We start from the raw sequence: 23,668 nt of genomic DNA on the forward strand, positions 1-23,668 counted from the left end.
TGTCATGAAGGACTTGTGTGTTAACAAGCAATGAAATGCTACAAGGAACATACTGAGCTATGCTCTGAAATCCTGTGATTTGAGGAGTCCACAGACTGCAAGTTTCCAATATGCTCATTGCACATGTCTGCAGCCAACTTTTCCGTATGCTTGTACATTTATGGATAGCACTTCAGGGAAATCTGTGGCTTACAAAAGGCAAACATTTAAATGTAAAGAAGAAAAACAGATCTCCTGAGTGACTGTTGTTAGCAAGCTGTCTTCAGAAGGAGAATAAACCAGACAACATTCTATAAAGTATGCCTATTTAATAATATCTTTTTCTGAAGTAATGTAGTTGTCTTCTTAGACACAGAGGGCTGGATATATCTTACATAAATATCACTTGATTCTGGTCATTGGTATGATTTATATCAGCAGAAAGTTAAAGGAGATAGCTTGGTCAAAGGGCATGCGTAGGTTGGTGACAGACATGAAAACAGGGCAACATGCAGTGACACAGAAGGCAGGTGTACAAAATTGGGGATATTTTCACACTAGAGAAGGAACAATAGTGGCAGCTATTGAAAACAAGGCAGGACATAAATCAGGGCTTGTTCCTTCAGACTGTGATGAGCCATCCCCAACACTTCCACTACCCAATATATTGCCAGTGTCAGCCAGAGGCTGGATTTATTCTCACTATTTAGACTTAGACTTACATTACACACTGACTTCATTTTTCTATCACTTCAAGTTAGATAGTGTCATTACTTCTGGTCCCTCCAATCCACCAACCTCTCTTTGGCTTCTTTTTAAAAATATTTTGAAATCAAAAGTCACTGTACTGAAGTCACTGAAAACCAAAAGCTGTGAGAGTAAAGAAGAGGGCAGCAGTCATGCAAGTATCAATTTTCACAAAATTGGATACACAATCTTATGATGTTTTTGACCCCACATAATCTCCATGTAAAAAAAGTTTCTGAGAAATGTTAAGTACATAAATATCAGCTTATTAAGGACTGCTGTTCAAAAAAAGACCATAATTTTTGACCAACTTCTATACTGCACAGTGTGGTCTTCAAGAAGACAAAAGTAATGTAGTCGGACAGCTTCAAAACTATTAATTATAAGTTCCCTTTTCATTTTCCTGAACTCTCTCTCAGCAGTTTTCTTCACTGATGTTCAGTTACAGAGTGATAATTAAAAAACCCAACTTGATAATGTTTTTTCTTTGCATTATCCAAACCCCTTTTGCTTAGTAGAGGAGGGTGTGTTTTACAGTGAAGAGCATTTTACTGATGCCTCATGAAATCTTTGCTTTCTAAATCACTGCTTTGTCTGGGTTACATGATAAAATAACTTGTAATCTCCATCAGACTGTGAAAAGCAGGTATCTTCAACTATTGAGAATAAAGTAAAACTGCAAAATGAGGCTACACTAAAATTAAAGAGCAGACGATGCTTCATTGAACTCAGGGAGAATTAGAAACATCTGTCAACGTATCGTAACAAAAACTCCTACAGTGAACAAAAGTCATAAGTGCAGCTCTCTTACTTTGAGAGAAGTTTGCTAATCTAAAAATTATGTACATGAAAGAGAATCAGGTCTTGAATTTATGGCAGTGTCCTTACACATAAAGAATTGAGGAAGAGAAACACGCTACAGGATCCACACACACAAGATTCACGCATTGGATGACGAGCGTATGAGTGTGTGACTGTCTGCACTTCCAGGCACGTGAGGGAGGAGGACCCATCTCTGCAGTGCTTCTGGATAATGAATCATCTCGCAATAAATTATTCCAGCTAACTTTTCCCAGGGATCCTCCTTGTCAGATGCGACAGACATGGAAATGGAGACAAGCAACAGCCACTGCACCAGGGGTGGGGAGTATGAGAGAGAGGTCAGAAGAACAAGTTTCCTACCCAGCGTGTGAGACTTGACAGCTCTGAAGGTCTGGGGACACTTCCATATGACTCATCCACAAGTCATCTACAGCTGACTGATCTACAACCAGCACAACAGATGAAATTCTAGCCCTAATGAAGCCAAGAAAATTTTGCCAATAACTTCAACAGTGCCAAGTATTCCACCTGACGGCTTTGAATTTTTTCCAAACACATTAACCAAAGATTGTGTTTACTTTGATATATAAAGGAATGCAGACTTGACAAACCCTCTCAACTCCATCCGGGCAGTGTAGTAAGAACTGCTGTGTATGCAATGACTTTTTTTTCCACGTAATGTTCAAGTAGCATTGAAACTGCAGACAGGATTGAAGATTTCCCTTGTTTTTAAAATTTTTGCCTCATTTTTACTGTGGTAATTTTTTTTTCTCCATTCATTAAAAATAAAACAAAATAAGACAAACTAAATCAACAATTCTGCAACACAACAGGCAAACAGGAAAGCAAACGTTTCCACTGATACAGTGCAAATTCTGCTAATCTAAAGCATTCACTGAGATGTAAAATAACAGAGTACTATGCCTGTAAAATACAGATGTTTAACTCAGATTACATCATTTCTAAGAGAAATATGGGCCTCAGACTAAACAAATATATTGCCTGCTATTTATGGCTCTCTCTCACCTTCTTTATATCTTCTCCCTTTCCCCAGAAGGGGTGAAAAAGGGCCTAGCTTCTACCCATAGCTGTGCCACTGAGGTGAGCAGCAGAATGACAGAGTTCAACTAGTTGCGGGAGTACCAAAATTTACCAAACTTCTTGCGGCTCCTGGTTGTTTTACACTACCATAGTAAGATAGGTGTGAAGTTTTTTCCTCACGACTGGGACATTAAAAACTGCTTTTTGTTATGTGGACATTTTGGTATCTAGTAATACATTTGAACATGAGCTTAAACTTCTGTCTTTATAGGTGCTCTTTATCTGGCCTCTTATTATCTACAAACTTGTAGGAACTTCATACGCTTGACATCTCTGTATGCAAGTTGCTAGGTAGCACTAACAAGCAAAGGCATGGACAACACAATCATAGAAGCCTCATTGACACAAAAATGTCTTTAATTTCTTAGCGGTTGCTGCAAGACCAAGCAGTTACTGGGACAATGTATGGCATTCTTTCAGCGTCTCCCTCACCCTTACTGTTCTGCTCTCCCGTGCTCTGGGCAGAAAGAACATGCATGATACACGACTGCTGGGAACGTGGAGGGGTTTGGTCTGGGGTCTTTTTTGCAGTTATGCAGGTTTTGCCATACTTTGCATAGTCAAGACTTACGGAGGTTTGAAGAGGTGTGACCTTTACTGAGCCTTTCAAAAGCAGGCAAAGGATGTGTCCTCCTACCAACAGCACATGCAAACTAGCTCAATAGACTATTATAGACTATACTCTGAAGAACATATAAAATGTTGTTTTAAAGTTAACTGGAGACTGCAGCACACATAATTCACAGAGTAGAATTGTATTTCCAGATACACATTTTTAATATTATTTCTTACTCTGCTCACCCCAGGCAAATTTCACGAAATCAGCTGAAACAAGATCTCTGCTATAGGTACAGAAATTCTGTAAAGATGTTAGAAATCCACATCCTCTTTTTTATTTTGGGAGACACACTGATTTGATTGCTTTCAAAAAATGAAAAAACCCCAAGCTTCTGAAACTTCGTCCTTTCTTTTGAGTCAGTTATTAAGCTGATTAAGTTCAGTATAAAACAATAGGATAAATGTCAATGTAGGTTGTCTGCAAATTCCATCCAAAGGTTCAACGTGGTGCAAATTTTGGAACACAAAAACTAAATTGTCACCGCCACAGTGGCACACAACTCAAAATCCATAAAGTACTGACTGTGGTGAAGCTTTGCACAAATATAAGGGTCTTCCAGATCTTGATATGGGATTTATTATTTTTTCAGACTAGCAAGTGGTGGAGCTCAGAAAGTCAAAATTAATGATACAAATGTAGTATCTCCCTTACATACACACACCCTAGTGGAACTGTATCCATTGTATGCAGAGTTTTATAGTAGGCTTCAACAGCTCTGTAGGATGCTTAACATTTTTCTATTAAATGTTACAGATTTGTATGTCATTTCCATAAAACCCTACCTCATTTTTATAGATACTATTGATTTATACTAGAAGATTAAGAGATGCCTGCTATGGACTTAATTTTCCATTGAATTGTAATGAGACTCCAGCATTTTATTCTTTATGTTGTTGTAGAATCCCTAATAATTTTTCAGTTCCTTAGGATATACCCACAATGATACTGCACTTTTTACCCATCTCATTATTTTAGGAGAGAAGCACACTTTTTAAGTAAAAGTCCCTTCCCGATGAATTTCTGTGCGTTTGTTAATGCTGGGTTACCTACTAGCACCTTACTGAAAATTCAAGCATATGTGGCCTGTATTTATTTAGGTTAAAACAAGGAAGCATCCAACAAATCTGATAGAAGCTGCACACTTTCATGAACCAGTCTGTTTTACAGGTTCCATCTGCTCTTAAGTGCTTCCCAGAGAACAAACACTGTGTCACTATACTGCATATTTCCATTGCACTATCCCAAACACACTTAAGCTGCTGACAGATTAATGCTTAGTTCACTTGTGGCATACATTCTTGGGTTCTTACACATGTTCTTATAAGGAAATGGAACTCACTGAGCACTTAATCACAAGTTGGGGTAGCGTTATTGTATTGAATACAACACGCTGACTTTGTTTCAGGAACAGGCTAAGGTATCTCTATATAAGCCATTGCTGTCACTAGCACTGCCAAAGACCCTGGAAATCAAATCACTTTTTTCAACCTCAGTTAAACAAAAGCAAGCAGAAATTTGCCAAAGGGTTGCCCTGGGGGCTAGGGATGAGCCACCTGAGGAGCGTGCAGAAACGGCCAAAGGCTTGCGCTGTTTACTGGAATGCAACTTGTATGGCTTAAGTATGCACACATTTGCTTGAAGTAAGCCATTACAAAAAGACCTTGATAAAATGAGTCCAAAGACAGGGAATAGTAGGCAGAAATTAAAAAAACAAACAAACAAACAAAAACAACAGCAACAAAACTGGAGAAAAATACAACCCAACATGTTAAAGTCATCAGCAATCCAGTTAATTTTGAATTTATGTAGTTAGGAAGCAGCGATAGCAAGAGAAACTGGTATGAGTATATGCAAAGATGAATATACACCATGCATATCTGCATTTGTGCCTGAGAGAAATGTAGAGTTTTATGGAGAATCCGTTACATCCTTACCTGATGTAAAACAAATTTGATCAGTTCTGAGCAGCCAAGAACCTCACCTTGTCTTACGTTTAAAAACAGGTCACAAAAAGGAAGGGATAGCATTTTAGGGTGAATATCAGAAAAATTGTAAGTAAATTTTCTTCTACTTTCAATCTGGCAAATATTTGTCCAGTTCTGACCTTTGAAATAGATTGTATAGAAGAAAACTTAGTGCTTGACTCCCTAAGGACACTGACCCTCCACGCTGTTATATATACCACACCTTTATAACCAACAGAGAAGGCCTTTTACCCCTGAATTGTATGCTGCTGAGACCTTCAGTGAAATCAGGATCCACAAACCACCACTGATTTCTATGGACCTGCGTCCTTTTAACTTATCAGCGCATTTGGTGTCACTCTTCCCTCGTTTAACTTAGTAGGGTCTCAGTACAGTTTGCTGTGGGGTTTTATTAGCATCACTGGATGCAGTAAATGCTCCACCCCTGGTGTTTTTCAAATGCAAAGATCAGGCACAGGATCAGGTACGGCGACAGTCCTCGCCACTGCGAGGGGGAAAGTCACGTCTCACTGCAATATCTGGAGTTGGCTGTTCCTTGATGGACACAGTTTAACACAGCAGAGGTGGATAACCACTGTACTTTCTTGTTGTCCTCAAGGTATCAGAAGACAGGAGAACTTCCTGGGGACAATGCTGCTCTCAGAGCAAGGCAGGGGCTTGAAAGCACTGAGTACTTAATAAAACTAACAATTTTAGTGAAAGTCAATATACTTTTATTTATGTCACAGCTTAATTTTCATGCTCTGTTACATGAAAAAGACCTTTTTTCCCTCTCTTTCTTTCTCTCTACTGGCACAAGCAAATTACACAATTTGATAGCATCTCTTGATAAATATCCAGCATTGGCAGAGCTCACCTGCACTGCAAACATGCCAGCAAGACAATACACAGATGATCTGAATCCAGACAGGTAGCAACAGATAAAGCTTGAGTATGCATTCAGGATGTTATCTCACTGCAGTAAACCTGGATTTCACCTCAAAATTCTGAGATGTTGAATTGGTAGAGGTAATATTACCCAACTTGGTTACACATTTTGAAATCCCTTGAAAAATAAAAGGCCTTACACTGGCGCAGTACTGAGACAAATTTCTAAGATAACTTATCTCTAGATATTGTCATGAGAGCAAGCAACTAACTAGTAGGACATTCCCCTGGTCATAAGTTATTTTGTGTGATTTTTTGTAAGATTTGAGAAGTTGCACTGTTTCAGAGGACACAATGTCTGTGTTTCGGAACACCTCAAACAGTAAACCTTGCAGCAATTTCCCATTCTTCCCCAGCAAGATCTCCAGTCATATTTACATAAACATTTTTAAAACAGGTATTTTGTGCCACCGTCTAAAGTGAAGTTCTCCACAAAATGCTGTGGTAAATCTTGCAAATTCTCTCTATGACAAGAAAATTAATCTCCTAAATGTTTTTCCTTTTTATGACTGTGTATACTGAGGTTTTTGTTTTGTAGCAATGTAGGATCTAATTCCATTTTTCAAACTCTGCCAAGCACACTATTGCATGAAAATATTTTCTTTTCTCTTTCTCTTTTCTATTTCGTCAACAATGAATCGAGTAGAAAGACCTGGTTTAGGGTGCTTCTACTTGTTGGCTGTCACTTTTGCCAGTTTTCAGAAGACTTCTGAAATGCTGGCCAGCCTTAAAAGTACATTAAATCCTTGGTATGCATCATTCAACATACCTGAATTAATATGGAAATGTATTCATGATGTGGCTGTAATGAACACACTTTGATTCCAGAACTTTATCTTCACTTCTGGCAGCCCATCAACCATATCTTCCAAGAGTGTATTGCACAGCTAGAGAAAGCTGATTTTCCTCTTAGGAAGGTGTTTGCAACTGTGGCTGTATCTGTTTTCTTTGCCGTCTCTCTTTTTTATCCTTTGTGATGATGGGGAGAAGTTAAAAGGAAGGCTTTTCCTCCCTAATTTTGATATTTCTGGGCTTCTTGCAATTGTTCTTTGGTTCTTTGGTTCTTCCCTCTCCCCCTTTACTGGTCATGTGTGAATTGCATTCCTCAGTTTTCCTCCAAGACAACTTTATTTTGTTTGTAAAATATGTATTTTTTATTATTCATTAGTAGACTTGCATCATTTTCTGAAGGTGATTTTTATCTCTGTGATATATTTATCTTGCTCTCACTTTTGACAGCTTTCATAGCCCTTTGGGCAACCTACTTTCTGTTTCTCAGAGACTTTTTCCTTAGCAGTGCTATAGCCTGCCTTTTGTTAGCCTTCCAACATTTGTAATCAGTTACTGTCTTTGTTCAGCACTCTACCCACAGTCATTTGCTTTTTGTTTCTTCCTTCGTACTTTCTTCTTCAAAGTCACATTACTAAAGGTGACTCAGGCTTCTGTGTCTTGCCTGATGATGAAATGACAAACTGAACCTGAGAAAAGAGGTTCCAGTATACTCAAAGAGAAGGGCATTTGGGAGAGGTAAGAGGTTGGAGAGGAGAAGCACTGAGTCATCTGCTTATCCATGGAATTGGATTATCTGGGGCTCAGCAGACATCTCAGGGTTAGATACCAGCAGACAGTGTTTGGGGTTATGGCCTAAAGCAGACAGATTTTCTAGTAGAAAACCAGAGTAGAAAGGAAGGAAGAAGCAGCTTTGATGGCAGCCAAGAGAATATGTGCAAGGGGGTTTTGCAGGTGAGCATAATGTCACATCACACCATCAACCCTTTCACTCTAAATTGCATAATCCAACATTTAGATGTTGTACAGAGAAGTAAGGAGATTAACCACTGAATACATTTCTGAAGGCCAGGAACTGTTGTATTTATGAGGTAGTGCAACTAGTGTTTGTGTAGAAGTCAATATTCTCGGCATTTTCTTGAGTAGTCCCCTATGGCACAACTCTACTGTTAATTGTATGAAGAATAGTGCTATCCTAACATGGCTGTGTCATTTCTTACTCCAGGATTAGATAATTTAGTACTAGTTATGCTACCTCCAGTTGTTCCCCATATGGAAGCACTGGATTTTCTGGTTTTATATGGTTAAGGAAAACTGACTAACAGATCTTGACCAGGTCAAGAGAAATATATCTCACACAGATTTGATATGGTGGACAGGAGAATGCATGAACCTGTTACCCAAGGTAGCAGATATTTCTGTTTCTCAGGGACATCTGAGTAATGTGTTCCTAATAAGACCTTCCATTATATTTTAGCCCTTTTACTCAATAACTGGTAAATTCAAGAGCTGGTTAGCTTGTAGTCTGCCATCACATCAGTAATTGTGGTCTCTAGGATTTGCTCACTGCAGTAATTTACCTTTTCCTCTCACCAGCATGTTCAGTTTTTTCTCTTCCTTTCCTGTCAACATCAGTCTGGGAAATTTCAGCTTTACTCAGCATGACCTATTTTGCTGCAGAACCTCTCCAACCTTCATTCTTTGGTTTCCTTGCTGGATGGATCATCTCACTAGGAATTTGGTCACTCATTGGCATGGTTCTTGTTTGACAATACTTCCTTCGATTTTCTGGTTCTGCATGCCCCTCTTCAAAGCACCATCTTTCCCTCACTCAGTCCCTGGCCAATCTCATTGATTCACCCTTCAAACAGAGTCTACACTCTTCAATTGCTTTGCTCCCCTTATCTGCTGCTCCTTTCTTCTCCCCTCCCTTACAATTGTGTTCCTCCTTTCCAGTAACTTTTCCACTTTTTCAATAGAAAACATTATTGCTTTCTCATCTTTTTCAGCCTTTATTTCTAAGGATGCTTAGACTGTTTTCTTGCTTAAATGCCACAGTTTTCCCTTTCCACCACTGTTCACATCACCACCACTAGGAACTCTTAATTGATTTCCTCCTTAGAAGTACTGCCAAGTCTCCACTCTCTGCCTTCTCAACTCAAATTGACAATTTATTCAAACAAAGAAATAGTTATTTTCTGACTAAAATCAGACTCTTCCTAATTCTCCCCCCAGAGAATGCATTGTTTCTTATAACTTCTCTGCTGCTATTTTCTGCATCCCCTCTCTCTTTTTTGTCTCTTTCATCAGAGATAGTATTGTAAGTTTATCTTTCTTTTTTAATGATTCTCCTCCCCTTTGTTTCCCTTTTCACCATGATTTCTGCCTCTAAAATAGTTTTTTCAAAGCAATGCTCAGTTACTGTCAAAGGAATCCAAAACTCCACGTGTTTCATACTTCATATTTTTAACTGGTAATTGTTCCCTTGATACCACTTCCCAATCCCATTTTAGCTCAGGTTCTAACCAAACCTTTGTTTAGAATCTGTATGCCATCAACTCCACCCTTTTCTTCTTAGCAAAATTGACAAAGGCACTGTGCATTCCCAAAAATCATTCTCCATATCATTCCAGCTGAATAACCATGCTGCAGTTTTCTCACAGCACACAGGTTTATGTAATATCTACTCATGCATTTGTAGGTTGGTATATGAGAGCTTTGTATTTGCTTAGTATATGTTTAATAATCACTTCTTTTTTATTCACTTGTGTCCTTTAATTAGTGCGTAACAACAAGCAGACTAATGAAAAGAGCTCAAGTAAGGACCACATAAGTCCTTGCTTTGTAAACTGCAAGATCCCCTGATTACCAGACAAAGATAGCAACTATTACTGCTTAAGGGCGATAAAACCAAACTGAATCTTTCAGTTCTGGTAGGCAGGCAGACTAGGACTGAAATCCTTATTCTAGACAAAGCCTAAAGCCCTGAATAGTCTAATGTCTTAATCTGAAAGAGATCCTACAGTAAAAAATAAATAAATAAATAAATAAATAAATCTCTACAGATGAAGTTATCATTGACAAAGAACACAACTCTTTCAAAAAGTGCCTTAAAACACCTTGGCAGTACTATGTGAGAGATGGAGAAATCAACACTTGTGGTTGTGTCAGAGAAAAATGAAACTCTGGGAAACTTGGTGATTTAGTTCACTAAGATCACCAAGAGATCACTATCGGTAAAACTCAGGTTCAAATAGCTCTTGGCATAAGTGAAAGGTGAAACTAGAAATGAAAAGTGAAACTAGACGCTCAAGCTGAAGCTAGTAAGCACCAGTATACAAATATAGAGCTACTGCATGAACACTCTGAAAAATCTTGCAGCCATGAAGCTGTTTAAGAAAGTCTTAGGCTACCTGGTTAGAAACGTGCTATATACTGAACGAGCTACTGCAGATTAACACCTACGTTGTTGAAACTTCTACTCACGTGCGACAGACTATATTGGACAACCGAGAGACATCAAAATTATGCCTGAAAAACAGCTGGCATGACTGGAGAGAATAGTAACAAATTGTACCCATATGCACAATATATGAAAATGAGGAAAGGTAGCACTTCTGGGAGTGTGCGCTTACAGAAGTCATTGAGGATTACGCAGCTCAGTATCACTTTCGGGGACAACATGTGGTTGTAACAGAAGGATACAAGAAAAACAACTAGAAAAGAACCAAATAATCGAAGATGTTGGTGCTATGCAGATGTACATAGCAAGCAAGCAGCAAACCAGAAAATCCATTTCCTATGTGGGAAATGGATTGATCAGGACACAGACAACTTAGGCACCAGATGTCAGACATAAAACATTTCTTTTTCTTTTTTGGAAAAGGCTGTTGGGATTGGAGGGGTCTGGAGGGGAGGAATTAGGGAGGAATGGAGGATAGGAGCGGGTTGCTGAAGTGCTTTAAAGATTCCTAAAGATATCAGGACAGGGACAAGTGTGCTCCCTGTTTATCTATAAAATAGGTACACTGAAGCCAGAAATTGTGCAAATATTGCTACAAACATCTGTCTTTTGGAAGAATTACCTACAATTAACCAGAGACAATATGCTCTCCAATTTATACTGGGTTTTCTTACCCAGAGCGCCAACAAAAAGAACCAGCTTCATGGTTTTGTGATGTATATTTTTGTCCTTTCAGATCTGCACAAGAGATAGCTAAACTGCTCCCGAACACAAACCACCTTTAAGTTTCTGAATAAAATAACAAATATGAAACAAAAATTTTTGCTGTGAGTCTTGTGTTATCTCACATAAAAAATATGTGAGATAAATGGGGATAAAGTAGGAACAAAGACAATGGTCATGCAATGATATAAATGTTAATTTACATGCTAGTTTTTTAAAAAGCTGTATAACACGACAATATACAGAGTACAGTACATAAGAAGGTCTGAGTTACACTAGGAGACACTTATGTTCAAGTGAAGTGAATATTTTTGTTAGACTACAAATAAAACATAACATCAAAGGTCTCTCATGAGGATATCTAACTGCTTCAACTAATTTCATGTAATTCAAAACACACAAGTAGTGAATAGTGATCTGCTGTCAATAACCTCGGAGGAAAGGAAAGTGGAGAGGCGATCTTGGTGCTGTCCACTGTTTCTACCTGCTTTAGCAGTTTGCCACTAGCAAGGTCTCATCCCTCTGTTGATTTCCTTATGTTGAAGGTGCACCAAGGCTGCTTGGTGTTCTTCACTTGGTTTACAGCAACAGGTCCCTGAAGTTCCAGTGAGCTGTGATGCCCCCAGCCTTGCACCTTGTCGCAGACGCAACCTACTCTTTTAGCAAATATACCTTGTTCTTCCCTTCACAAACCTCTAACGTTTACTTGGACTACCATCTTACTATCTCTAGATGAAAAACCAAGGGAACCATTCATGAACCAAAATTCAATTCCCAAATCTTAATTCACACCTTTTTTCTTTTTTGTTTTTCTTTTTTAGACAATAGAAAGAAAGGATACCCCAGCTATTCAGATTTTCTCATGAGCTGTGTTTTTTTAATGTCTTGCAGATCTTTGGTAAGATTTTTGTTTCTCTTCTTTCCACACATTTTGCTTTAAACGTTACAGACAAAGGCCCTTGGCCATTTTCTAAAACCCCAGAGAAGTGAGCAAGATAGATTTTATTCTTTCTGTTCTTTGTTTCATTCTTTCTTTGAATTGCTTTCTCCACCTTCACATTTTTGTCTCCCTCTCCGGTGATCCCAGAGGTAAGATTTATGTTTATTACTGAGGTTTTATGATTAAGACACTGAACTTTGGTCACTGAATTACTACTATCTGTAGGTTCAGAAATCTGCCAGCCATGCACAAGTCCCCAGGGGACCTCCCACCACCGAGGTGCCGACTGGCGCTGAATCCAGACTTTAACCCTTAAACAGTAGCATCCCCCAGTGGTCCTATTTATCACTGCAGTTCACTTTTTTCTGAATTTTCCAGGTAGTCTAACTTTCAATGTAAATGTAAATTCAAGGAAGGTGCCTCAGAACCAGCCAGTACACAGGAGTCTGCTGAACATAGTAAAGAACTGTATATATATATATTTGATCATAGGTAAAGATGAAAAATTTTAATTTTTGTCCAGTCATTGCATATATCATACACGTATTATAAAACACATGCGTGCAAGAGCAGGGATTTTTTGTAAAACACATTTGGGCTGGCGGGGAGGGGTGGGGAGCAGGGGAATCAGACCAAAAGATAATCAGACTTTTTACTGAAGAGCCTTTTTGAAGAAGAGAAAATAGGTTCAGAGTGTCTTCCAAGAAGATTAGGTTCTACAGCTACTTTTGGCTTTTTTACAAGATCATGACTCATGGAAAAGATACTATAGCAACCATCAATTTTTAATCTGCCTTTTGATTGAAGTTCACATACTTAGAAACTACAGTCCATTATATCTATTGAATTAGAATTCTAAACCAAAAATTCCTGGCTGACATTTTGTTCACACAACAAAAATGCAACCATGTTCTCAGAAAATATGCTGACTCTTGTTGTCACCTACCTTATGTGCAGGAGTATTTTTTAGGTGTGCAAAATACTGAACAAGAAGCACGTCCCAGTCACTGTTCTTAAATCTAGTCCTTTGCAAAACAATCTGAAATTGTGTTCACTGGGATTGTTTTCCTTGTTCTGTAAAAGATCTCAATCACTGAGGAAAGGTGAGTTAACGGAATACTGCAAAATGTTGCTGGCAGGGATAGAGAATAGGCGGCGTGAGAAGAGCAGACGAATGATGCACATCTAACACAAATGCGTGGTGCTCGCACATACCCAGCTCCCTCCCACTCCAGAGCAGAACAGCCACATCAGCACAAGCCCTGTGTCGGTGCTGACTCAGCAGAGGGAGGATGGAGGCGGAAGGATGTGCAAGACTGCCAGGGGAAGAGACAAAACAGCACTTCTGCATGGGATGAAAAGAAGGAATTTCCTCATGTTAACATCGGTGCCCTCCAGTAACTCCTAATGCTGCAGCACTGGAGATGAAGGATTGTTAATTAAAACAACCCATCTGAAAATCAGTGCGACTCATACATTAGCTTGAACTTTAGCAGGAGATCATGAGCAGTGCAGAAAGGAAACAAGCATGTTTGTTCTCTCTGTTTCAGAATCTCACCAGACCTGATGCCACAGGAGCCCACAGAGGTGACATGGCTTTCCCTAGTCCCTTATGCTTCCTATATCTGGTAGGTCCATGGTGTCACTTAGCTACTTCTTTTCCCCCTAGTACTCTTGTTCCAATAGCTGAGGACATCTAGCAGAGTTTTATAACAGATGTATACTTCCACTGTTTGTCTGCAATGCAAGCACTGAATACTTCAGACAAGGGGAAGAAAAAAAAACCCCAAACCCCAACTCAATCCCCAGAACATATGTGCCTTCTCTGCAATGCAGGGGCAAATGCTGGGGTCCTTCCTCAGAAGTAACCTAAGGGAAGTCTGCCTTACCCAGTATCTCTGAATCCAATCCTTCATGACCAGCAGTCAGCCCGGAGTGTGAACGTGCTAACTGAGACATGACAAACCCATGTAACACCTCTTGCTGATATTCTGTTATTCTGTGGTTAAGGCTCATGAGGATTTTTGAAAGGAAGTTTGTTTTTGCAAGCTGCTGAGTGCTATGATGTGGGGCAGCTTTTGCTTAGGCAAGTGTCTTAACTTTTGTTAAGGCTCTTGTACAGACAGACTATTACTGTGACATTCACAAGAAAAGCTGTGTAGATACATTTGGCTTAGGCTATTCAGTGAAAGTACATGTTGTAGGTTTTAACAAATAATGGACAGTTATGGTTCAGCACAAAAAGAGAAGGCAGCTTTTCATCTTGACAGCTGCCATCTCCTCTTCTTTGGGAAGTTCTAAAAATATTTGAGAGGTCCTAAACAATGCCCTTTATAGGTTATTGTCACTATCTAAAACACAGAGGTCGGTATTCAGTATGACAAATCAGTTTTATGTATTGTAACCATCTGTCTCCGCCAGTTCCATGAAGTGGATGATTCTGAAAAAGTCAGCAACCGTCTTAATGAAAACATACATTACGATACAATGCGTCACACAGCACTGAAAATTAATCCTGCTGCTAAAGAAATGGAAAATGCACAATAAACACATTACCTGAAATTAAAATTGTTTTTGACCAAATCTCCAGAGCTTTTAAAGTTGTAACAATGATTTCCTATTTATATGGACTGCTCGAATTCTCAGGTGATTCCCTGTGGAGAGCTGTATGAATACTTTTTCCAGAGCTGAGGAAAGGAAAATAGATAGCTATAATGGAACTGCAGGAGCAGCCAAGCAGTAGATTGATTCAACAGGAGAAATTCAATGCATCCCAAAAGATTTCCTAGGATTTGCTCTCCTGCTGCTTAGGGCACAATTTGTTGTAATGAGAAACTGAGGATTTTGTTTCAGGTGTGTCAAAGCTTGTAGTGATGACTTGAAGGTATAAAGAAAAAACAACAACTGAAAATCTCTCTTAAATAATGCTTTTAGATGAGGAAAGAACAAGGACAAGCTCTTCAAGGTGCAAAAAAGGTCAAATATCTCATGTAAATAGCATTCCTTAAGAGATACTAATTGAATGCACAGTCAAACCCTTCCCTTCATCTCCCAACTCCTGCATTAAACAGCTTGAAAACTACAGTACACTTCAGTAAGCAAAACCGAGAAAGCTTTATTAAATTATCTGGTAAAATGCACTTAGCCTCACTGTAATCTCTGCTCTCGGAAATGTCTGTAGAAAAATCCTCAGTTTTCAGTGGTGAAGAACTGAGTCAAGAAGTTATAAAATTAAAAAAAAAAAGTGAGGGTTGGTGGGGTTTTTTATTTAATAAGGGAACATTTAAACAGGCAGACTACTCTGTTCATCTAGAGCGTGCCACACGGTGGAAGGCTGGCAGGCAGCATGTACTGCTGCAGTACTACATAAACCCTGTTTGAAAGGTTAAGTGGGACATGCATGACGTGAATTGCACCCTGAAGAAACGTGAGAATTTGTAGGCACTCATGCCCTCCTCTATGGGAAGTAATAGTCATTATGAACACCGAGCTTCTCTACAGCTCTGGTGTATCACAGCCTATGCAGATTTTTCGCCAATCACTTTACAGTGAAATCTCTGGAATGCTGGGCATGAAAGCCCAGAGTTTTATTCAGAAACAGGCTGCCAGACGAAACTTCCTCAGGCAAAATGCTGAATGCTGATGGCATCCTGGTTTGATTAGGGAAGACACATAAAATCTGAGATGTTCATATTCACAGCAGCACATACTGTTCAGCACTAGCATGCCCCTCACACTTCTCAACATCACACTATGTACTGGAACATCATATGGCATAGAAGAACCAACAGAGAAGAGACGGAGGCTCTAAAAATACCTTACCAAGAAGGAACATTCATGTGTGAATGACATTATATCTGGACATTCAGAAGAGGTTTATGTTCAGTTACAAACAACGCAAATATTCAGAACCCAAAGACTTGAGTCTTAGAGCTTTTAGAAGACAAGCCAAAGCAGATAGCACCTGCCCTTTCTCCACTAGCTGACCAAAGTTGCATTACAGTTCCAGGCTCCAATCCATTTCAAGACCTACCACATGAAGTAGGATCTCGTAGAGCATCCTTCCTTATCAATAAAAGGCCATCAGACTCAGAAACTCTCCCAGCAAACAGCATAGGAGCAAATACTGACCGGGAGAGAAGTGGTGCTTCACCACCTTGGACACTTCCCAAAATAAGGACCAGGGGCTTTTTCATTTCCAGTTGAAACTGCATTTCGCAAGATTTTTTTTATTCTTTCTGTAAACTCTATATATAGAGTATACAGAGAATATACATTATTTCAGCCAGCTACCTGTCCCTCAAGCTTGACCTAGCTCAGCATGAAACGCTGACACCTTCATGGCAATGGAGTCTGAAACAGAAAGTCAGCTTCTGATAAGGGATGGGGCAGTATCTGAAAACATGAAACAGCGAAGAGCTAATAATCAGTTATGACTATAGTTCCTGTTATCACTTTATTTGCTCTTAACTTGACTGCGGAAGCAGAATGGGAGTTCTGCCTCATCCATTAACCTAGAAAGCAAAGCAAGATGTACAGCAAGAAATAAAAACTGTAAGAAGCATCTAGATGCAACGCAATCTTTGCTTTTAATAAGACAGACCCCTCCACCCCCATCTTTGGAAACAGCTGAACCAATTACATCTCTTACCTGTATGGTCCCAGAGTCCTGCTGCCATAATACAAAGCTTCTTCCCAGGATTCAAGATTAATACAGGCATCCATGGCACAGTCAAGCATTTTCAGCTGATAGATATTTGTGTCTGGAAGACGACCCATATTGCTGCTCAAGAGATTCTGGCATCTTGCCAGAACCTGTTCCCACTCTGTTATTAGCCTTAGTCAAAGAAATATCTTTAATCAAACAAAAATACAAGTTCTAAATGTTGTTAGCAAGGAGTAAGAACTACAGGGCATTAAGATAAAAAAGCTGCCATCTTCCAGACTCTGCTTCAAGTCTTGAAAACACACTTGAGCTCAGAAGTGGTAGTTTAGGTAACTATGCTTTGTTTACATTTAGCAAAACAGTTTCTAAAGGCCGTATTTCAGCAATAAAGGGTAAAACAAAGATGACAAAATGAAAGGATATTTTAATATATAACCAAGTAAAATTCAAATACTTTTTATTTAGCTGCTGAAACATTATTATTTATTTAAGATACTCCTCCAAATCTCACACCCAAGGGCAAGAACCCATGTGAAATATGTCTTAACAAAATGTCTCAGCAGCTAAAAAAAGAAATTAATTTTTTTTATATATTAAAATAATGACATATACTTTTAAGCTGCCCAAGACTTGGTTTAGAATTCTCATGAAATTAGAACCTTTTCTTACAATTAATTAATTTTCTTTCTCCTTGAAAAGTTGTAAAAAGCATTGTGTTTTTTTCATGTACAGCTGCATGTTTCATGCACGAGAAAGAAAAGCACCACAGTTCTGATGTCTGACTGTAGTTCCGGATTAAGGATCTTCGCAGTAAAGAAGATTTTTACCTCCAATGCTACAAAAAGATTTTTTGTGTGTTTGGAAGAGAGGAAAAGTAAGCTGGGGCTTTGCATTCACTTTAGTTGGATAGTCCCTACCACAAATCACTTATTTTCTTTACATTCTACACTGGTTTAACTTCTCTGTGGACCAGATTCTTCTCTCTCTGACCACGCCTAACCTAAACACCAGTACTCCCAGATTTTAAATGAATACTGTCATCTGGGACTTTATGGGAGTCCCAGAATGCAAGCAGTCTAACCACCAAAAAGATACCGTACACACCAGTAAGAACAAATCAAACAAACAATCAAAAATGGACTCACAGTAAGAGAAGTAATAACATTGTTTGTATCACAGCCCTTTCCACACCATCAACTCGAGGAAGTTCAGCAGTTACCTTCACGACATTACTGAAAATACTATTCACCTCAACCCAGCAATGGATTTAAGTGTACATTGATAACCCTGTGATGAAGTAACTAGTCCTCCCTGAACATTGGAATATTTACATACTTAAATTTAAGAATGTGACCACTACGTGGTTGGGCCAGGATTTATAGCATGGTTCTTACAAGGCTAAACTAATTATTTGTGAATTGCTCTCATGCCCTTGGATTGAAAGAACCATATAAGGGAAGGAATGTGTTATTATAAAATTGCACCTTAACCTTTCTATCTCTGGCAAACATCCATGTATTCTTTACAACTGATTAAGGACAGACAAACAGAAGAATGAGGGATATTATTTCCACTTGATACAATTTTTGTAGAAAGTACAAAGCAGTGACATTCTTGAAAGACTACCATTTTAGCTGATGCATAGTATTAGTCTGTCTGCTTTTACTTCTCACTACACTGCTTTGTTCACTCACTAGCATCTAATAGCAGATGTGCTCTACTGCAAAATCTGTTGGGACCAAATTTTCAGGTATACAAATTGCATACTGGAAAACCCACTACCAGCTGCAACAGGACAATAGAGAAGCTGTACTCTAGACTAGAGGAGCAGCCCTCGAGCAGCCTGCTACTGTTGTGTGGCCTCAGATGCAGAGGAATCCTTTTCTCAACAATAATCCCCCTGCACTGGGCTTTAGCATCTCAATTTGTATGCTTAAACTGGAATTTGGGTCTGAGACAGTTCACTCACACGTATTTCTTCAAGTTCTCTAACTGCAGTTTTAGCATTACAACACTCTATCAGCTATAATCGGCATCATCTCAGATTTTGGAAGTCATGCACTGCACTTGCCGCTGCATGCCAATTAGCACGGGTATTGTGGTGCAATGGAAGGAAAGATGACACATTTCAAACAGCCCATGTATGAGAACAGAAGTTGAACAGACAATGAGGACATATTTTTTCAACCAGTCCTGATACCTTTTATTACAATGTGTTTGATTCATTTTAAAATATCAGTTAAAAGAGTAATGTTAATTAAAGGCCCTAGCAAAATTCAGTAGGTGGAATTTCTCCTGCAATTAAATATAGGAACATTAAATAGGACCAGTATTCTGGCTCCATACTTTTGGTATAAAAATGATTGTAACTGCATGTTGCATACCTACAATTTAACTTCCAGGTTAAAACATGGGCCCTGAAGTATAACTGAATGCCTGAAGTTCTACTTCGGTATTGTCTGTCTCAATCCAGTGACTACAGAGGAACTTAAGACAGACTAGAAACTATATGAAGATTAAAGTTAGATGAGATGAGTGTTTCCCTTTTGCTAACAAATGAGCCTCTCTGGATTAGATAGAAACAAACTCAGATGTTGGGTTTTGGGGTTTTTTGGGTGGTTTTTGGTTTTGTGGTTTGGTGGGGTTTTTTTGTTACAACAAAAATTGTGATCTCCCGTTTCCAGTTTTGAATATCACTATGCAAACTTGTTCTTTATGCTACTGAAAAGGAGTACTGGAAGATTTAATTCTCTCTAGCTCCAGAGACAGCCCATTTTTCTGAAAATGGTAAGGCATCTTGCTAAATAGGCCAAATTCCATCAGTGAAATTCCATTGAATAGGCTAAGATGACAGAGGGATCAATATACTCATAGTCTTCCAGTAAATGTCGCTACCTCTCTTCTGCTCATCTTTTCTTTGTTGTTGCTGTTCACTAGTTTTTTTAATTGGATTGAATATCTACATGATGTCCATTAGGCTCCAGTTCTGTTTATTAGTGCAAGACCATCTCATTCAATTTGCTTAATTATCAATTATTATTGTTACTACTTATTATAATGATTCAATAATAGTTGCAATGAACCTGACTGTGACTGTCCTTGTTATTGTCATTGCTGCACAAAGAATGAGAACCTGGAAATGTTCACAATGAGAGTAATGGGACAAAGAAATCAACAATGTTTCAGATTAAGCTTTATTTCATTTAGAAGTGGATTTATATGAAGTGGCAGACTGTGATGGCAGAAGTCTAAACCTGAGCCAAAATATCCCTTCACATCCTAAGTACCTACGATCCCTTCCATGAAGCAGTTCCAGTCCAAGTAATGAGAGACTCTATGATTATTAATGTAATTAAGAATATTACATGGTTTAAACATCAAAATAAATAAAAATACATTTAAAACAACATAAAAATGTAAACCTTTAGGAAATAAATCTCAAAATATGAACTGTGGCGCTCTCTGGATTGTTTTCACAACTGAATGACAAACTGTAGCCTGTCACAGAAAGGATACCTTCTTTTGATTTTGGATATCTCACTTCATTTACAGCATCTTTGACTTCTTTCCAGGCATGTTCTTCACCAGCCAATTTCTCAGCATCCTGGTTAATGGAAACAAAAGCATTTGATGAGAAAAACAGTAAAATGAGAATATGCAGTAATGATGAAAAACAGGGTAAAAAGATTATACTGACAAAAGCTACTTGTGGGGATTGTATCATCATTTTTTGTAAATACACTAAAACTTATTTCACCTGGCATGCATACTCACCCTGTGTTTGTAAGTAAATGAGAGGATATCATGAAAAATGAATGCAAACTTGGAAACATTAAATACTCAAACTAGATACTAGGTTTGCAACAAGAACTATGATCAACCAGAAAAGAGAAATAATAGCATATGATTTTTACTATCAAAATGCATTGAGCAGATCAAATTCTCTCAAAGACCTGCTAAGTAATACTTCACAGATCCTCAACCACATTGTAGAAAGGATTTAGGAAATAATTTTGATTAATCATGTGGTGATTATAGAGACTTTACAAACAGTGGGAGACTACCTTCATCCACTACAGTTATAACCACGAGCTTACAGGAGAAGTCTGCTACTCAAAAAAAGGTGAACTTCAGTTTTGTTTTATAACACATTGCTATTTCTTCCTTATTCCATCAGATTCTATAAACAGTTATATTTTCCCACCACTTTGTCATAAAGAAGGCAAAAATGATTAATGGCTACAGCAGTAAGAGAAAGTTTCCCTTTTCAACTCTCTAGCAGTGAATAACTGCACCTTAGGCAAACCACTTGGAACAAATTTATTAAAGCATCTACAGACACAGCTAAGCATCTTGAGGGATTTCCAAAAGCATCTAGATATTCGATTTCCATCGCTATAAGCACTCAAATACCTTTAAAAATCTGGCCTTTAATACACTGCAGTTCATTATCTCTCTCTCCTTACAAAAGGCCTCGCTACCTGCAGAAGAGTTTTGTAAGTGCAAATTCTTTCAGGAATATTTTAAAAACAGTTCTAAAAAAATCAGCCTTCAGCAGGGTTGGAGGCCTGCAATGAGAAGATGAATGAACAGAGAAGGTGTGTGAGAATCTAACCAAGCACCTTGTGACCAACAGATGCTCACTGGGCATCACAGGAGTACGTCTATTACAAAGCCTGTAATCTGTGTCTGTCTAGAACTGCATAATTTTCTTATTCCACAGCTCTTTATTTACCATAAATTCAGAACAGAAAATATGAGAATCAGCACTCACTTTCACGTTTAATTTGCAGTTTTGTCTTTCCATCTGCATGGGAAGAAAAAGCAGACCTCTGTGTATTCCTGGGATGATTAAGTCGAGATTAAATCAAGATGGGTCTCAGCTGTCCCACCATTCTGTAGGTCCTTACAAGGAGGGCAGCCTGACCCTGCTGCATTTTGCACATGTACTTCCCCTACAATCACTTCTCTCATCAAAAAGATCACCTGGAAATCATTTTGTGCATAGCTGAATTTGCCACCAGGAGACATAAGGTGAATGTCAGGACAAACAAACTCACCCTGTAGAAATTTTGTCAGCACAGTTAATGTACATACCCAGCCCTCTTGGAGCTTTGTGACAGGCTTACACTGAATCTGCTACCTTCAATGTAACCTCTACTAGTTTTTACAGGACTACATAAAATTCCGATCTCAGTCTGTTAACCTGTAACAATCTGTCTCTAAAATGTCTTTGTAGATCAGTGCTGCTCGCTGATTGATCTAAAAGATAAATCTGGCCTGTAAGATACTAATAATGATGTCTGTGAAATTTTAGGTGTAAAGAGCTACCTGAAAAATTCTTTTAAGCTCTCTTTTCCCACTGGCCCAAGTATAATTCTCAGTATTTCTGTAACGTGCTGTAAGCCTTACAACTAAAACCTCAGAAACATGGGAATTGGGACAGGTTTATAAGTGAAAGAGAAAACCCAACTATACACCAAGTTACAGGCCAATGATTGATGCATCATTAGGGCTCACTTTGCACACAGTGGGACTGATGGATGAATCAGGTTAAAGTGTTCTTCGACATGGGATTAATCTTTCTCTTTCTTGTGCAGTCTTTTGCGTTGCTTTCCATTGTCTTCTAGCATTTCATTAACAACACAAAGCAGTGCAAGGTTGGGGTTTCCTCTAACCTTTATGCTAATGCACAGGGTTAAGTTAGTACTGGTTTGGTATCCAGGTAGAGAATAGGGAGTGTCTGTTGGACCAATAATCTCCCAGCCCTCTCTGGATTCATGGTCTTCATCCCTTTTGTAAGAGACTTTAGGATGGAGGGAGCTGGGCAGGATGCCCAGCTCTGGGAAGGATTTAAGTCACAGGTTTCAATGAAATGTTTTCTGTGTTCTCAAGATGTGGCATTTTGGGGATTGGCTTACCTAAGAACAAGCAAAGACCTGGCTAGCTGGGCCTTTTGCACCTCTGCTGTTCTTCATCAGATTTCCATACACTCTAGTTCAAGGCACAGGGGCTGGTTCCAAACAGGCAACCAAGCAGGGGCTGCAAAACAGGCAGGGGGGCTTGTCACTGAGAACATTTCTGCCTTCCAGCCTAATAAGCTTTTTCCAAGTAAGTTATTTCTCTCCCTTGGACAATGCCCTGAAAGTCACGGACATGTGATATGACTAAGCCAGCTAAAAATACAAAGCTGCCTTGGAGTTGGAATTATGGAAATAATTGAAGTGATTAATAGTTACGCTGAACTGTTTAATTTAATCTGAGAGCATGGCAGTAACAGCTATGGGAGATTTAGCTTTCCATAGAGTAACACCCATTCAAAACATCTCTTTTCAGAACATGTTCCCAGTCAAACCTCCAGGTGTGCAGAGCTGCCAACAAAAAAGGAAGACAGGCTTTTTTCATCTGTAGAAAAAGGGAACCCTAGCTGAAGAAAAGGAAGAGGCTTTTGAAAAAGAAGGAAGAGTTAGTGACTCGTGCCTAATTATTTTCCTTATTTCTAACACTGACACTAAACATAAGAGTTTGTTGTTCAGAACAACAATATTTGTGTCTTGGTGTAAAAAAAAATAAATTAGACTAGATAATCTAGTCACAAAAATGCATGACAACCTAATGATGGCTGAAACCGGCATGCTTTACAATTCAGCTTTCACACATGGAGGCATGCTGGAGAAAATGGAGTGGAGTGCTGAAGGCTCATGGGGAGAGCAGGAAAGACAAGTGCAACACATGCTTTTCCATGGCAAGAACACAACCTTGCAACACTCTTAACAACACAGGTACAATCCACTGGAGGCAGAAGCGTCACTGGATGTGCTAGCTGAACCCACAATCTAGGGTGCAAGGAAAGACAAAATTGATCCTGTGACTTATTTTGAGCAATTATTCCAGATGGAAGATGGTT

At 38.8% G+C, this 23,668-nt stretch overlaps 1 protein-coding gene across 7 annotated transcripts in view; it reads right to left on the minus strand.

Annotated features, from left to right (window-relative positions):
• SMYD3 (SET and MYND domain containing 3) overlaps positions 1–23,668 on the minus strand; it is a 425,811-nt gene that overhangs the window by 34,155 nt on the left and 367,988 nt on the right. For all 7 annotated transcript variants that reach the window (XM_054818819.1, XM_054818821.1, XM_054818820.1 and 4 more), the window contains 2 exons: positions 20,278–20,365; positions 16,747–16,921 (listed from right to left, as the gene is read on the minus strand). In XM_054818819.1, coding sequence (XP_054674794.1) covers positions 16,747–16,921; positions 20,278–20,365 — 263 coding nt within the window. The remainder of the gene's footprint in view (positions 1–16,746; positions 16,922–20,277; positions 20,366–23,668) is intronic.

The sequence above is a fragment of the Grus americana genome, chromosome 3 (genome assembly GCF_028858705.1).
Source record: "Grus americana isolate bGruAme1 chromosome 3, bGruAme1.mat, whole genome shotgun sequence".
Lineage (NCBI taxonomy): Eukaryota > Metazoa > Chordata > Aves > Gruiformes > Gruidae > Grus > Grus americana.